The sequence below is a fragment of the Gadus macrocephalus genome, chromosome 16 (assembly GCF_031168955.1).
Source record: "Gadus macrocephalus chromosome 16, ASM3116895v1".
NCBI lineage: Eukaryota > Metazoa > Chordata > Actinopteri > Gadiformes > Gadidae > Gadus > Gadus macrocephalus.
Window position 1 is genome coordinate 20,120,088 of NC_082397.1, and position 17,289 is coordinate 20,137,376.

Consider the following 17,289-nt stretch of genomic DNA (forward strand, 5'->3'; position numbering starts at 1 on the left):
ATTATTATTTCTGACCTTTCAGGGGTCTTCATTTCATTAATATATATTTTTTTTATTTGTAATTCAACAATAACACATAATCAACACTAATTTGCCAGAATTGTAATTTACTAAAAGATCACTAAGTTTTTAATCAATGATAAATTATATTGGGAAACCTCGCCCAACTAACCCTGATAAAATCGGACAACTTTGAATGATAAGAAACAGCAATACCCAAGTCATATTTTGTTCAGCAACATTTATTTCATTCCCATACATCTTTTGTAATATTATACACTATTTTTTAACATAAAGGAATAGAGAAGTAATTCAAATGAAATGCTTAAGCTTTATATTAAGTCAAATATATCAACGGAAATTACATTTATAATTAAAGTTTTAACATTTGAATTATTATTGGACTTAATGACATATCTTGAAGTAAATGACACTAGCATAGGCCGATTAAATGAAACATATAATTTAGAGTGGCAAAATGACCCCTCCTTTACATAACTACAGGCCAATCAGACATTGTTTTTGTGATTGGTTGCAAAAGGGTGGTGTGGAGCAAAGTGAAAACCTGAGTTACCAGGAAGACCCTTCTGGAGGCTCAGTGTGGGTTGATGCGAGCCAGGTCCTCGTTCTTCCTCCTGTCTGTTCCTTTTTTCAGAAAGCAGATTTCTTTGAATGAGAGAAAACAAATGACAAATCACTAATTATTCTTTTCTAGATAGAGGTGAAGACACTATGGTGGAACGTGGACATTACTGTCAACAAACACCCTTTAGAAACAATTCATTTATTTTTGGAATATTGGTTGTGGGAGTCAAAGTGAGGAGAAGTGACCTCCATTCTAGAAAATCTGATGTTTTCTGCTATGGAAGAGAAAACAGAAGAAAAGGGCTAAAAGCGATTCTAGAAAATGGAGCTGCTGATGGTCCCTAGGACCTTGTCATCACCTTCAGTTATGGTGCAGTTTGACAGTTGGGCGTGTCTAGCAAACAACACACCTTCACAAACAATTATGCAAATATCCCTTATTAGGCAGATTTTCTTATTCGGACTCAATCAACACCTCCACTATTATTTACAAAACTGTGTAATAGGGTGTTTTCCGTCTCTGGGGGGCCCTGGACATTGTTTAGAGGTCTCTAGCTCACGGCTCTGCCCCTTCATCCAAACGCCTTCATTACTGCTGCACTGTGACGTGCAGCAGTATTTTTTAAGAATTGTTTTGTAGATAGTTTAAGTAGTTGTTTTAGCGAAAAACCTTGACTTAATGAACCGTTTACTGTCGCTGGTCGTGCTGCTGTGTTCTGCTCTAGGTAAATGTCGTGGGTCTCTGTGTGAGACCGAATGCCGTCTCTTGAGGCCGACCTTGAGTGGTGATCAGACGCGTCAATATGTGCAGACAACGCGGCTGCTGGAGTCACATTGAAACACCGGAGCTCTGAGGGGCAAGTGTTTAGGGGACCCACTCTGCGGTCCTGGATGATATCTGAGCATGGGCCTGCACTTACCGCCACTGAAACTTGCTACGTTATAACAGCGTAGAGCGTTTCATTGGTAGGCCAGAAAGGAGCCGAGGCTACCTGAATACCCTGGTTCTGGATGGTTATCTCCTGTTACTTAGGCTACTTGCGGACTTATGAGCAGTTGTAAATCAATTACATAGCCTAATAGGCTGCATCGTTTTAACAAACTACAGCCTCGCCTATATCAAAACCGTTTCATTCGGATTAATAGGCGGGCACTCGTCAGGATTCGTGGATTACAAATGGCTTCTACAGGAATAATAAAATAAAAAACATCGACATGCGAATAAATGTTTAAAGGAGGGGTAGGTTGAGAACGGCCGAATGATAATGTTGTCATGAGGTTTCATGAGGCAATGCGCATTGCTCTCCGATTAGCTGGTGTCTGCTCAGACTCACCTCAGTGTTAGGGTGGGACGGGGCCCGGCTCGACCCTCTGGAGTTGGGGTCCGGTACCGATCCGGATAAGGATCTTTCCTTTGGCGGCTCAACGGGGGGTCGAGATGCACGTCCCGGATCGGTGGCTGCATGGTTCACGGCACTGCCGACGGGTATCCCCTGGTTCTCAGTGTTTTCCCTCCTCCGGTCTGCTCCTGTGAAACCAGAGCACAGAGAGAGAGGGAAGCAGAGCGTTGAGAAACGACGCGCTGGTCCCAAAGCAGCCCGGGAGCAGCTCAACCTCAGGCCCAGGACTGATCCAAGGCCCTGGACCCCAGAACCTGAACTTCCAGACTCTCTGGACATGCGTGTGGTAATGAATTCAGGTTCCCGGACTGGAGGTGGATCAGAGTGAGGCTTTTGTCTTATTGTTTTGGTCTCATCAAAAATGTAGACTATAATATGAAGCCTAATCATACAATATAGAGCCAATACCTTTGAACCGTACAGTAGATTTCTAGTTCAAGATGACATTTATGATAAGTTTGTCTAAGTTTGTTAATGATAAACACAATCTTGATTATTGACTAAATAGTCGAATAAATATAAAGCATTTACAAAAGGCTTTAATGTTGAAATGTTATAGTGTTCATGATATTGGAGTTACTTTGGTGTATGGGAATATTTTGTTACATTTAGGCCTAACAACTAGGATATTAGGATTTATTATATTTTGAAGTCCTGTGGCGTACTGGTTCACTGAGTTATGAATGAAGGCCATAACATAACATAACATAACATAACATAACATAACATAACATAACATAACATAACATAACATAACATAACATAAAACAACATAATTGTTTTTTTATATGTAAAAATAGGAAAATGAAAATCAGACTAAGCTGGTCTAGAAAGGTACAGCGTAGTGTGAGAAGGAATGTCTCTAAAAGTTAACATTAATAATATATGCATTTACGGACATATATACGGACATGAGTATAGCGATCGTAGAAAAATGCAATGTCATCGATTGGTTGATCATTAAAGGTTTGTATCCCATGTATTTAACGCACGGAAACAAGCACTAATCTTAACTAAAAGCTTCAAATAATTATAATTATATTAATTACAATCACTATGATTTTTATTGTTGTTCTTGTTATTATTATAATTATTATAATTATCTAAATTATTATAAAGGCCTACCTGTGGATTTCCCATTGCATAACTCCCCTATAAATCATCTGTTTTCATGTACACAATAATCTTTAGGGTTTCTTGTTGTCTCGATATGCTATGATCAATAAATTATTATTTTTGAGTCTAAATGCTTTGTCAGTGCTTATTGTGATTCCTAATTTGCCTTATCATTATATCCAAATGAGCCTGAATCCCTGTCCTGCTCTCTGAGAGAACAGAGGCCTACTGAAGCCGGCTGCAGCAGTGAGCTGCTGCTCATTAGTGAGGCTGGGCGACAGTGGAGCACAAAGGCTGGGCTGCTGCTTTTCCACTAGACCGGGCGCACTAATAAAGGCCCTTAAGCTACATCTGTTGAGGAAGGCCTTGTTGTAGCAGTGCTGTCCCCGTGTCAGGTGAAAACACGGTGCGCTTCCGTTGTCTGACATGAGGCTCGACGCTCATGGCGGCCTCATGAATAGAGAGCTCTGGCTCCTTGCGGGAGCCCGCTGACACCTACTAATCCATCGGTGACAGCGCCCCCCCCCACAGGGGGCCGGCAGAAGGTCGGGGCTCCAGAGCCACCCGGGCGTGGCACCCAGCCGGCTCGCCGGGGCTCTCCCTGAACACGGGGCAGAGATGGCGGGCAGAGAAGGCGAGCGCAAGGAAGAGTGTTGGAATCAAGCATGAAAGAATGTGAGCATGACTGCCTACAGCTCATCTGGCCTGTGATGGCCTCGCTCAGGAGCCCGCGTTACCATGGTGCTAATAGAGGAAGGCGTGAGGCCTAGTGAGGGAAGGTGTCCCTGAGAGGCAGGGAAACACAGGGATCCTCTATCCCTCGTTCTAGCGCCCCCGCCTGTTGGCTCACCTGCCCAGTGCACCCTGGCTCACACCTCCACACGCACAACACCTGGTCTGCCTCTGGGACTCAGGGCCCACTCCACCGTGAGGCTGGGTCACCTTTATAGTGGTGACTGGGTGTTGACGAGCCGCAGAGCCCATCAGAACCACCACTGCTCACACCTATTCTCCTTAATGCAATTAAACAAGGGCCTGAGGCGGCAGGGAGAGGAAGAGAGAGTGTGTGTGTGTGTGTGTGTGTGTGTGTGTGTGTGTGTGTGTGTGTGTGTGTGTGTGTGTGTGTGTGTGTGTGTGTGTGTGTGTGTGTGTGTGTGTGTGTGTGTGTGTGTGTGTGTGTGTGTGTGTGTGTGTGTGTGTGTGTGTGTGTGTGCATTCACCGTGTGTGCGTGTTATGCCAAACGTTATCTCTATGACTTCAATTGGTCCCCATTGGACCGGCCAAGTCACTGCCACTGAGCTAATAAGAGCTTGTAAGAAGCAGAAGTAAAATAATTCAGGTTAAAGAAAGAACCATTTGAGTCCTGGATTTAATGAGAAGAGTGTGTGGGTATCTGTGTGTGCATGCGTGTGTGTGTGTGTGTGTGTGTGTGTGTGTGTGTGTGTGTGTGTGTGTGTGTGTGTGTGTGTGTGTGTGTGTGAGTGTGTGTGTGTGTGTGTGTGTGTGTGTGTGTGTGTGTGTGTGTGTGTGTGTGTGTGTGTGTGTGTGTGTGTGTGTGTGTGTGTGTGTGTGTGTGTGTCTGTCTGTCTGTCTGTCTGTGTGTGTGTGTGTGTGTGTGTGTGTGTGTGTGTGTGTGTGTGTGTGTGTGTGTGTGTGTGTGTGTGTGTGTGTGTGTGTGTGTGTGTGTGTGTGTGTGTGTGTGTGTGAGTGTGTGCATGTGTGTAGGGGGGGACAGAAAGACAAGCAGAGAACTGCAAGAATAAAATAGCGAGGATGAGGTGGAGGAGGTGATGGAGGAGGAGGAGGAAGAGGAGGAGGAGGAGGTGGTAGAGGAGGAAGAGGAGGAGGATGTAGAGGAGGAGTAGGAAGAGGAGGAGGTGATAGAGGAGGAAGAGGAGGGGGAGGAGGTGGTCGAGGCGGAGGTGGTGGAGGAGGAGGCACTGGGTGTACATGTGACAGGGGGAAATATGAGGGACTTTGACAGGTCTTAAACGGTCTGGCGCCAAGGCCTTAGACTAGCTGCTAAATATAGCTGGAGAGATGAGGCAGAGAGATGGGGAGAGAAGATGAGGAGATGAAGAGAAGAAGAGAAACAATGTCGGGACAGAAAAAAATATGCTCAATACTCAATTATAAGCAAATTGTTTTAAGTAGTTTGGTGCTGAAAGGGATTCCCCTATGATCTTCCAGCACCACGGATTAATGACACAACAAAAAGAAATTAGGCCTACGTCTTTACCTACATGAGAATATATTTCATTGATAATGCCCCATCCTTAACACTGACCACTCAAAGCATTGGTAACACCGTTGTTATCAAGGCCCTTGCTTTATAGTTTGTTGATTTTTCGCCTTTTCTCTCATTTGGCAAATATTAGTCCAGGACTCAAATGATTCTTTCTTTAACCTGAATTCTTTTAATTATGCATCTTACGAGGTGTTATGCAAGTGTTAGCTCATTGAATGGACCGGTAGAATGATGACCTATAGGCGAAAAACTATTAAAGTTTAAAATTTCTGAAACTATAAACCATATATATATATATATATATATATATATATATATATATATATATATATATATATATATATATATATATATATATATATATATGCTTCATGTAGAGCGAGGCTTATGCATTCAGAAGTCTTGAATGTGTTCATTGCCATCGTTGTGCAGTGAGGCTATTAAAACCTTTTGGTCCATTATGGTGATTCCTTCTCTTTTGATACGCGGCGCAGCTCCACCAGGACTTAATGACTTTTAAATCGCACTGACTTGTGTTTACATCAGTAACACGGACGATACAGAACATATAAATGGTGACTAAACGAACATGCGTTGTTGATATGATTAAGAGTTGAGTTTGTCAGAGAAAATCATTATCCTTCGCCATATGTTACTAATCTTTTTTGTCTACGATTACAATTGTTGGACAAGCCTACATGTCGAGCCTAAAACTAAAGGACTTTCATGGTTGTCCTGGTCCTATTTCCTCTATATATTCTACAATCTCTACACTATGGTTCTTCTGTTTTTAAAATGCTGTGTTTGTGTGCCAGCAGTTCATCTAAAATAATATAAAATATCTCAGAATAGATTATATTGTCTTTTGGCCTAAAATAGATTGCAAAATAAATCTATAATTTGGGAGCCAATCAAACCATTTTTGTTCCATGTTAAATCTCTGGGCGGATTGACCTGAAGGTTTTCATATTGAATTTGTTGCCTCGTCTATCCCATCATGTAGCAAACATATGCAACAAGTGCGTACCACCACTAATGACATATTGGGAAAGATTTTCCCAGCGTAAAATACATATTAAATATTAAATATTTGAACATTCGGAACATGACATTTTTTTTAGTATTATTTATAGGTATGTTGGGTGAAAGAGACATGGGCTTGGGTTCATAAAATGTGCATTTATTGTCAGAAAGGCATTCTGAAGATTTTTGTTGTTCGTGTACATGTTGATGTTGTGTAAAACAGATGAACCAGACCCTGTTTAAAGGCTGTGCTCACTGGCTCACAGCGCCGGGACAGTAGTAATGCTTATTTAATTTGACACTAGTAATATAATCAGGTATTGTTCAAGGACTGGTCCTAAAACGTGGATAGCAGGACATAAACGGGGTTTGAGGGTGCTGCTCCTGCTGGAGATGTTAACGGGTAAATACGAAGTGACAAGAGAGTGGTCTTATTATGGTGCTGGGGTCGACGGGCTGGCGCCGAGCGGCTCTTTAACAAACGGGATCCAAATGCATCAGAATGGGTTCCTAAAGAGACGCGCGGCAGGACGCACAGAGATGCGCGGCAGGACGCACAGAGACGCAGGGCAGGACGCACAGAGACCAGCATGCTCCAGCGTCCCGGGTCATGTTTTCAAGAGGAACCCCCACCATCCACCGGTCGGGACGCAATAACAGTGACTATAAGCTATATGTCATGCCCTCGTAGTCCGGTCCCCTACCTAGATCGCCCGGGATCTACCCGGTGTGCGCAATAGATCATCTGACCGTATAGCGTCCGACAGATCGGAGAAGGGACGCGTGAGAAAGACGCCTTGGACAGGACATGTGCACAGTATAAAGGCTGATCACTCGAAATGAGAGAGAACTTCCTGGCATGGTCACGTCTCCTTTGTATTGGGGAAACGTATCTTGGTTGTTATGATCATGTTAGATGTTTTTTCAAAGGATAAAAACATTCCCATTCTGAAGTCTCTCCTCGTGTTGATGTCGAGGTGGTCCAACATGCATCGGAGTTTAACACTCACCCCGGTTGCTCCGAGTTTTCTCTGGAAATTCATCTCTTTTGGTTTCCTCTTCCCTGGCCATCGCATGTGGGTTCAGGGTGTGATGCCCCGGGGCTGTAGCCCGTTTAAAGCGCCGATGTCCGCTTTAACGGGAGCTGCCCTTCCGTCAGGACGCTGAGGCACCGGACCGGCGCGTCGTTCTGACCTCATAGCGGTCCAACGAACGATATTATTTAGGTTATCTCTGACCCTCATAACACAGACCATAGTCTTTTATTGAATAAAGCCTAGCGCGGAAAATAAGGCGACTGAATACAAATAATGAAAAAATAGAAACATAAAAATAAGAACCTTCTAGGCTATTATAAATGTAATCATACAAAATTGGTCGTTTATATGCATCCAAAATAACAAGTCTTTTAGCGAATCCAATTAAAATCTATATTGACGGAGAAATTATAAAATAGTTAAAAGATCTAAACACATTAATGCTAGAAAAGCGCACGGAGGAGCGAATATGTACCTCTTACGGTAATGCTTGGCAATGTAAGGCGCTATAACTATGCAATAGGTTACGGGTTCGATTCTCTTATTGAGGCAATGCGCTCTCGATCGCAGGAGCGCCTCTTCCACATTGTAAAACACAAGCCGATCGAGGTGATGTCTCTGCCGGCCAAGAATGGAGGGCTGACCCGGTGCTTGGCTTGGAAATGGGGGTGGGATTTCCAGATCCTTCCTGTCATTGGTTAATATTTTATTCTGTTGACATGTTTTCTTACTGCTAATGCTTCCGACACCTTCCTCTCCACCCCCTCTCGCAAGAGTCTGGCCTGAGCTGTTAAAACCACGCCTATAGAGGCCCACAATTGGTCCAGAAAGCGTAAAATCAGCAATCAAAGGGGCTTGGTTCATTAGTGCTGGGATCGAGGCAGGAAGGACATGTGAGATAGTCCCGTTTGTGCAGACCAAGGAGCAACATCTCAGCCCTCCGACTCCGCGGCTCTCTGGATGAGTGCAGCAGCCCCTCCACAAGCACAGCTTAGTTTCCTGAAGGCGACCGGCGAAGGCAGACACCACAGCTAGACTCTGTGCGCAAAGAGTCCAAGGACGGGCTTCAAGAGGTTTTCTTTTGTGATTGAGGGACTTCGTGGAGGTATCGGAGGAATCTTCTTCACCCGAGCAGCGCGTGTCCATAACGCGCTTTAAAGCTTGTTTGTCTGGGACTATTTTCTAAATTACTCCTGTACGTTTCTGCAGCCATTTAATCGCCGGGAAGCGGAGCGCACTGATCCTAGTGGGGGAAATACCACATCATATTATTTCACTTCGATTTGTTTTGGATGCACCGATGAGAGATCCAGTTTTCACAGGGACTGCCATGGCTTATCACCCTTTCCACGCTCACCGGCCGACCGACTTCCCCATGTCAGCGTTCCTAGCGGCTGCACAGCCCTCCTTCTTCCCGACGCTCACCCTGCCTCCCGGGGCGCTGACCAAGCCCATGCAGGATCATAGTCTCGCCGGCGCGGCGGAGGCTGGGCTTCACCCGGCGCTGAGCCACCACCACCAGGCGGCCCATCTCCGCAGTCTGAAGACCTTAGAGCCGGAGGAAGAGGTGGACGACGACCCCAAAGTCACCCTAGAAGCCAAGGACCTTTGGGACCAATTTCATAAACTAGGGACAGAGATGGTGATCACCAAATCTGGAAGGTAAGAATTACGCGCACTAGTGTTTATTGTAACGCATTATAGTGTTGTATATCTTCTAAACACTATATACTAAGCAGCGTACACGGGTCTGTCCTGCAGAGCACCGTGTGGGGATATGTTATGGTTTCATAGCGCATTGGTAAAATGTTAGCTCTGCCCAAAGTACAGGATCTCTGTACATGTATTTTATTATTCAACTCCACTGAGCCATTCTTCGACCTATCACTAAATTAGTATCAGAGCAGGCGACCTACACAGGCCTACGGATACTGCCTTTATTCTGGATCGTCTTCTGCGACGTGTGATGTTGCTATTGTGATGTTGTAACAGTAATAAAGTGAGCCCAATCGAGCTTTACCAATGCTTTTGGTAACGTCCCGCTGCTAAATAAATAGGCCTTCATGCGATCGTACCTTGCTTCTTTGAGCGACGAATCATGAAAGACAAATTGTTAAAGATATTTCTGCTTGTAGGACTATAAGTCATCTTTTGCGAATATCCAGTACCACCATTATATTATGACAGTTAAGCTCCTGGAATTTGTAAACAGACTGTCACTTCACAAAGCTGGGCTACACGGTCCTGAATATATGCCAATGGATCTGATAATAATATTATAGGCCTGTAAGTGAAGAAATATTTTATGGGCCTGTGTATCCAACAATCCCTATCCAATTATAAATAAATAAAAACATAGACAAAGCAATGCAGTTAGGAACATGACATAGGCCGAAATAAATGAATAACAACTAATTTGAACTTGTAATAAATAGGCCTGGTTGTATTATTTTAAATTCTAATCCATATTGACGTGATTCGTAATTTAACCTACATTTTACTACTCTACTTTTTTCTTTCAGGAGAATGTTCCCTCCCTTCAAAGTCCGCATCAACGGGCTCGACAAAAAGGCCAAATATATCCTGCTGATGGACATAGTGGCCGCAGACGACTGCCGCTACAAGTTCCACAACTCCCGCTGGATGGTGGCGGGCAAGGCGGACCCCGAGATGCCCAAGAGGATGTACATCCACCCGGACAGCCCTGCCACCGGGGAGCAGTGGATGGCCAAGCCTGTTGCGTTTCATAAACTCAAGCTCACCAACAATATTTCGGACAAGCATGGCTTTGTAAGTACAAAAATAATAATCTTAATAATAATAATAATTATTATATATTTTTTAAAGCGCTTGTAGGATGTTTGTGTGTGTGCGTGTGTGTGTGTGTGTGTGTGTGTGTGTGTGTGTGTGTGTGTGTGTGTGTGTGTGTGTGTGTGTGTGTGTGTGTGTGTGTGTGTGTGTGTGTGTGTGTGTGTGTGTGTGTGTGTGTGTGTGTGTGTGTGTGTGTGTGTGTGTGTGTGTGTGTTTATTTAGTATTAAACAAGCAGGCCCTTGCCGGGCTGGCTATGGGGCGATGTTACAATTGCATTAGAAGCGATGTTATGACCTGTGTTTGATCGGATATGATAGGATTTATTTGGACTGTCAGCCGTTTTTCGGGCATTATGTTCGCGATGTGTACGATGGCTTATTATATGGCAGCGGTGAAGGCTGTTGACACTTTGTCAACACTTCGCATGCAACTGCTGCTGACATGCACTGGGTCTACTGGTCGAGGATACTTGTGTTTCCCGAAGACCTCTCAGGAATATTATTAGCTGCGACTCACACACGCTCAGATAGCCCTGTATCTTGTAAATCTCGGATATTAATATCTCTTCAAACATGGCTTTAGTATGTGACCAAATGTTTGAGAGCCGACCCCCTCCCCGTGGAGCTTCTTGCGCTGCGCACAGATCTGTCTGCGGGGTCTGAATAGCGTGCAGGCGACGCGGTGCAGGCTATCTTTAAACCGGGGGTCCTGAGAGAAATAAGGGGAAATCTGTTTGCATGGCCCGAGTTGCAGAAGTCTGATTTTGTATCTTAATGTGGACCATTTTGATTGCGAACGAGTCCAAACATGTGGGGTTGTCTGCTCACTTGAAGTCTCGAGTGCGCTCGGTCTCCGGTCCTAAACTAGGCCCATGCCCGCAGCATGGAGGCGCCGAAGCAGCTATGAAAAATGAGCTGCACCGGAGGTGGATGATAAACGACTCTGACAAACCAGCTGTAAACAAACGCAGTCAATAGGCCTACATGTCAGACAAAGTTACATGCGATTTGCAACCGGAATTTACGACATTAGTAGGCCTATTTGTTTCTATCTTGTGGATAAGCCTATAGGAATTAAAAATACATTTTTGAACACAATGCTGAGTTTTTACCAACATGCGAACTATAAACAATAGCTTTTGGCCTTTGCAGGTCAGGGGTGGATGCCCGTGTTAGAAGGGCCTGCTTTAAAGTAGTTGTGTGTGCTTGGGATCTTATCAACATGAGCATGTGTCTGTTATTTTGTTGAAAATTGTAATACTTTTACATCAGAATACATATGCAATAGCATATCCTAACAAATGTTAGGGCTCTCGCCTCTTCCCCACCTCCGGTCTCCAGACTATCCTGAACTCCATGCACAAGTACCAGCCCCGGTTCCACATCGTGAGGGCCAACGACATCCTGAAGCTCCCCTACTCCACGTTCCGGACCTACGTGTTCCCGGAGACCGACTTCGTGGCGGTGACCGCGTATCAGAATGACAAGGTGAGCCGCGTGGGGACACACGTCAATGTCACTAGAACCAGCTATTTCGTTGTTTTGCATGAAACCCCCTGCCATGAAAACCCCTACCTTTCCCTACAAAAAGTGAAATCCGAGTAACATTTATGCAACATAACTGTTGTAAACAATAATTATTTGTTCTGTATTTTGTATTTTTTTAGTTATTTAATATCATCACAATTATCTGCAATTAAATGCATAATTAAAAGGCTTAAGATACGTTTAACGTGCGACACGTCGATGTGTGGTAGGCTATATTTGGTGTAAGAAATCAAGCAGCCTATGAAATAATAATGATCAGCCATATAAATATCAGTTTTGACCCACTCGCCCTGCTATCCCACCTCGCCCATGAAGCTAATTGGGTGTTTTTCATAGGGGCTTCATAGGGGCTGATGTTCTTGTTGTAATCGTAAAGTTTATGGCGTCGGGTCACAATCGATTAGGAGGCACTCAGGACGGTCAGCGTGTCTCCGAGGCTACACGGAACCGAGGCGTGACAGATGCGTAAATGCTAGCCGATAAGGTTGCAGTGTTCTCATTGGCCAACCGTCAAATTCCTTTAAAAGTTGCATGCAAACTGTGGAGGGGAAAATACGGACCCGTTACGATGCCAACCCCGTGAAGGAGCTACAGGCCCTTGGCCTTTATCGACGGCACCAGCGGCTGCAGCGCAACGCAACCCTACGCCTAGAGGTCTGACATGACAAGCGTTATGACGCATGCATGGCCCAGCAATGATCCACACCGCGTTATTAATCATTCATATTAGAGTAATCTGTTCAAGTGGCGCCCTGTCCCATTTTCGATGCAAAGAAGGCTTATAGTGCTCCATAGAGGAATATTTCGTGACACAATTTCTCTCGGGGGGCTCGTGAGAATAATGCCCCATCATTACGCATTAATAATGCAATATTAGGGCCTGCATTGGCTTCCAACAATAGTGCGTGTTTTTATGTATGTTTAACACTTGTATATGCGAAGATGTATTACAAAAAATCCCTGGGATCCCGTGGTTCAAATGTGGGTTAAGTCACGCGTTGCTGCTGTTGGGTTTAGCTGTGAGGCCACCTTAAGAAGGCCGTGGTGGAGCCTATACAGGTGCATGAACTACAATAAAAGTGAAATAGGGTGACCTTTGCTAATTGGGCCTGTAATTCAGTTAAGGGTCATTTTAAATAAGAGGTTTTTTTTATCCCGCAGATTACACAGTTGAAGATTGACAATAATCCATTTGCAAAAGGATTCCGAGACACCGGCAACGGAAGGCGAGAGAAAAGGTAAACGATGACGCAACGTTGTGCAGGCCTTTTAATGTTTCAATGTGATGATCCGTGCAACACATTTGGAGCCAATGTGTGTGTCCGTGCTATAGGCGTACTCGCCTTAAGTCTTACATTAAAAAGTCGCATTTTCCAATTTTAGGAAGCAACTGACTCTCCCTTCGCTTAGAATGTATGAAGATCAGTGCAAAACTGACCGGGAGGGAGCCGACTCCGACGCCTCATCCAGTGAGCCTACACCCGGCAGAGACAGCGGCCACTCGCCCCTGGGAACCTCCTCTAGTCCGCTCCGATTCAGCCGCACCAACAGAGGTCAGAGCCCAATGTGTTGTTGTTGTTGTTGTTGTTGTTGTTGTTGTTGTTGTTGTTGTTGTTGTTGTTGTTGTATTAATAATAACAGGCTGCTGTTAATTATAATAATATTAAAATTGGAAAATTCATCAAAAGGAACAGCGCCCTCTATTGTTCCAAAGTCATCCGACTTGTAGCTCTTTGGAGTTTATCACCGAAGACCAAATCTGTCTCTTATATATTAATTAGCCCACATATTATGCATAAATAAAGTAAAAGAAAAGCTAATAAATATTAAAATAACGTTTTTAGTTTTGTGCCAATATTCAATGTGGAACAGAAATGTAAGCAAAACTAAAAACAACAATGTCTAAATGTTCAATAGCCTTATTCAGACCAAGTTTTGGCTGTAGATTTAGTTTGAACACACACACGGCTAATAATACATTACATGGCTGCTGATGGATAAAGGGCTATGATCAAAGTGACATGTTGTGTGCATGGGACTGGTAACACTTACACTGAGAATGCAAAATGCTAACCACCAGCGTGTCTGTTTCTGAACCAGAAGACAAGATGTGCTCCGACAGCGACCCTGAGCTGGACCCCCACGACGACCTGTGTCCCGGATCCGACAGCCCCGCCCCCGAACCCGTCTCCCCCTTCAGCTCCCGCTGTCTGGAGCGGGTGAGGGACCGGCCCTCCGGCCAGGAGAAGAGGGAGGACTGCCCTGCCCCGACGCTGGGAGTCAGGGCCCTGGAGAAGGACAAGGCGGAGGGACGGCACGGGAGGAAGGACGCCAGCGAGCCCTCTAACAAGGACAGCGAGAGGGAAGGCATGGGGCCCATCAAGGAGGGCTACTCCCCCCTCATGGTGCAGACGGAGAGCCCGTCCCACTTCAGCCCCAGCCACCTCCAGAGCCTGGCCCTCTCCGGTCTGCACGGCCAGCAGTTCTTCAACCCGCTGGGAGCTGGCTCGCCGCTGCTGTTCCACCCGGGCCAGTTCGCCATGGGGCCCGGGGCCTTCTCCGCCATGGGCATGGGCCACCTGCTGGCCTCCGTGTCAGGGGCCGGCGGCCTGGACAACGGCAGCCTCTCGGCCCAGCTCACGGCCCAGGGCGCAGGCGGCGCCAACCCCTTCCCCTTCCACTTGTCCCAGCACATGCTGGCCTCTCAGGTGAGACCCGCTTCCTGCCCTCCGTGTCCCCCCCCCCCCCCCCCCCCACCCTCCCAGCCTGCAGGAGGTTGTTTGAATAAGATGAAGGTCATCTCATGACAGCTTTAGATAGGATTCGATCAAAGCATTTTCAAATTCAAGAAAATGCTATCATAGCAAATGTTCACATTCTTACTCCTATTTTACTATTGTCAATATCTAACACCTGCAAATACGACTACAATTATTATTTTTTATTATGTTTGGTTTTTATTAAGAATTGTAATTAGTAGGCCCTACCATAAGTTGTGGATCCCCCCCCCCCCCCCCCACACACACACACAAACACACACACACACACACACACACACACACACACACACACACACACACACACACACACACACACACACACACACACACACACACACACACACACACAGCTGATGTATGAACATATTACAAACATTGTACCAAACTAAATCAAACAACAGCATTTATGATGTTAAATCTTTTAATTCTAGTTTTTTTGTAGCCATGCATTTTTTTCGGTATAAATACATTTAGAAAATAAGAGCTCTCTCCTTTAAATAACATTAATAAATACCCATTTAAAAACAAAACATCAAAACATTTGATAAATCAAATCAATAAGATATTTAACATAATTATTATAAGTACAATAAATCATTCTAACTTATGCATTGCATCGAAATATTCAAGTTCATTCAAGTTTAATTACATAATCTGCCAAATGTGCCAAAAACGCCGACTGTGTTTGCACGGTGTTTGAGGGATGATCTCACATTGTCTCTCCCATGTATCCTTTACTAAGGGCCGTTTCCTCTCCTTATTTCAGGGCATCCCCATGCCGACCTTCGGAGGCCTCTTCCCCTATCCCTACACCTACATGGCGGCCGCTGCGGCGGCGGCGTCCGCCTCTGCCCTCCCCGCCACCAGCACCGCCAGCTCCCTCTCCCGGAACCCCTTCCTCACAGGCTCCCGGCCTCGGCTCCGATTTAACCCCTATCAGCTGCCCGTGTCCATTCCTTCAAGCTCCCTCCTCACCAACAGTTTGCCAGGTAGCATAAACCCTGGATCGGAATCCTCCAAGTCGGGCAGCAGGGAGACGAGCCCTGCGCCCGAGCACCACAATCACAAGACATCCTCGAGTGCGAGGGTCAGCTCACCCAAAGCCAACATGAAAGACTCAATCAATGAGCTGCAGAACATCCAGAGACTCGTGAGCGGCCTGGAGAGCCAGCGGGAATCCTCTCCGTCCAGGGACTCTCCGAAGTGATGTCCCACTTTGGAATAGTTTGATATCGCTTACCTTTTAAATGGACAGTTGTCTTTTGTCTTGTACAGCACATTACACCGTTTTCCTAAACGTGTTGAGCTCTTAAACTGCGGGGACGAACGACCAAGCGGTGCGCCAGCGACAGACTGCGCGCATTAGGGACCAACCAAAAGTACGCCTCTAAGTTGTATGCTGACTTGAAGCATATACGGTCCTATAGTTTGAAAAAGCAACCCCTGTAAAGCAACCTGTGTTGAGACGTGGGACAGAGCCGCCAGGAGGACGCGCTACCAGGGGGGACTTGAGGCCACTATACTCTGGGCTATTCTAGGTTTCTACCAGCGCTGCATCACTGCGGGTTATTTGGACCCCGGCGCACAAGTAGGCCTATTGGGGGTGCAAATAAAAGGTTGAAACGTATAAAGCTTCATCCAAAAAAGTTTCAAAGCCTGTATTTCAAAAGGGATGAAAATAATAGTCCCGCCTATAGGTGATCGATAAGAACGTTATCATTTCTTCAAGACAATTGTTTCTGAACTATTTATGTAATTAAAAAAATGAATGATGTAAATAAACTATAGGATACAGGAATATGCAATTGGTATTAATTTATTCAAGGCTGTATATTATGCGTGTATATATTTCGAATTAAATAGTTCATTTTTTCCATTTGACATGAAGGTGTAGTGTAGGCCTATAAAGGAAAGCTATTCAGCCCTTGTTGGTTTTGAACCGAGATTGATGCATCGCTGGTTTCCCTGCCTTTGACACGTGGAGGAAACATGTGTGCCATGTTTAGTCGCTGCGTACACTAACATCCACAGAGGAGGAAGGCGCTCCACACGGATCACCCCGTCCTGGCATGGGTCGAAGACGCAGACATGAGAAACCTCAGGTTGTTTCACTCCAACCCCGGAGCGATTCCAAGCAATCCCACCTCAAATGGACCCGTTGTTAATGCATATCTATCCATAGGCTATATTTAAAAAAAAAATGAGGGTATATTGTTAATGCTGGTTGTCCGGGTATTATTATTATTTTATTTTTTTTGATTGTCTCACAATTTAAATAAAAATATTGTGTTAAGTAGCCTACTGTTGAATTGTCTGTTGTTGTTGTTTTTATTATTATAATAGACTAGTATTAGTAGGCCTTGCATTATCGCAATGCTACTAGCTTTTTTGGATTATTGATCATGAGGAACAGTATGAGAGACTTTACAACCCATTTAAATTGACGTGTAAAAACGTACTCCAACACATTGACACGTTACACACTGAACATTCACGGTCCTCGTGGTGTAACAGCGCCCTCTGTCGGCCACACAGAGATCGGAAAATCTCACGTTACAGCATGTGGGTTTCTGAGCAGTGTTTTATGTGTTTTGAAATTTTGAATTTGGAGTGCTATTTGTGGTCGTTCATATAAAAAAAATAACTTTTCAGAACATCTGAGGTAACTATAACCAGGCTTACTAAGTGACATATTATGTGTATTTAATAATATAACACCAAATAATAATAAAAAAAATTG

At 44.8% G+C, this 17,289-nt stretch overlaps 1 protein-coding gene and 1 long non-coding RNA gene across 6 annotated transcripts; one reads left to right on the forward strand and one right to left on the reverse strand.

Annotated features, from left to right (window-relative positions):
• Nucleotides 1-226: 226 nt before the first annotated feature.
• LOC132474233 (uncharacterized) lies at nt 227-8,048 on the reverse strand. 3 transcript variants are annotated; one of them, XR_009529624.1, is made up of 4 exons: nt 7,886-8,048; nt 7,384-7,562; nt 1,920-2,113; nt 227-666 (listed from the first exon to the last, which is right to left on the reverse strand). It is a non-coding gene; the product is annotated as an uncharacterized LOC132474233 (long non-coding RNA). The 3 variants fall into 3 exon arrangements; XR_009529625.1 differs by having other exon boundaries at nt 7,384-7,567; XR_009529623.1 differs by having other exon boundaries at nt 7,384-8,048.
• Nucleotides 8,049-8,185: 137 nt separating this feature from the next.
• Nucleotides 8,186-16,858, forward strand: tbx2b (T-box transcription factor 2b). 3 transcript variants are annotated; one of them, XM_060074797.1, is made up of 7 exons: nt 8,186-9,072; nt 9,933-10,200; nt 11,530-11,709; nt 12,931-13,007; nt 13,153-13,322; nt 13,870-14,477; nt 15,316-16,858. In XM_060074797.1, exons 1-7 carry the CDS (start codon nt 8,711-8,713, stop codon nt 15,754-15,756), a joined length of 2,106 nt encoding a protein of 701 aa, XP_059930780.1. In that variant the 5' UTR covers nt 8,186-8,710; the 3' UTR covers nt 15,757-16,858. The 3 variants fall into 3 exon arrangements, with proteins under 3 accessions (XP_059930780.1, XP_059930781.1, XP_059930782.1); XM_060074798.1 differs by having other exon boundaries at nt 13,180-13,322; XM_060074799.1 differs by having other exon boundaries at nt 11,563-11,709.
• The last annotated feature ends 431 nt before the right edge of the window (nt 16,859-17,289 follow it).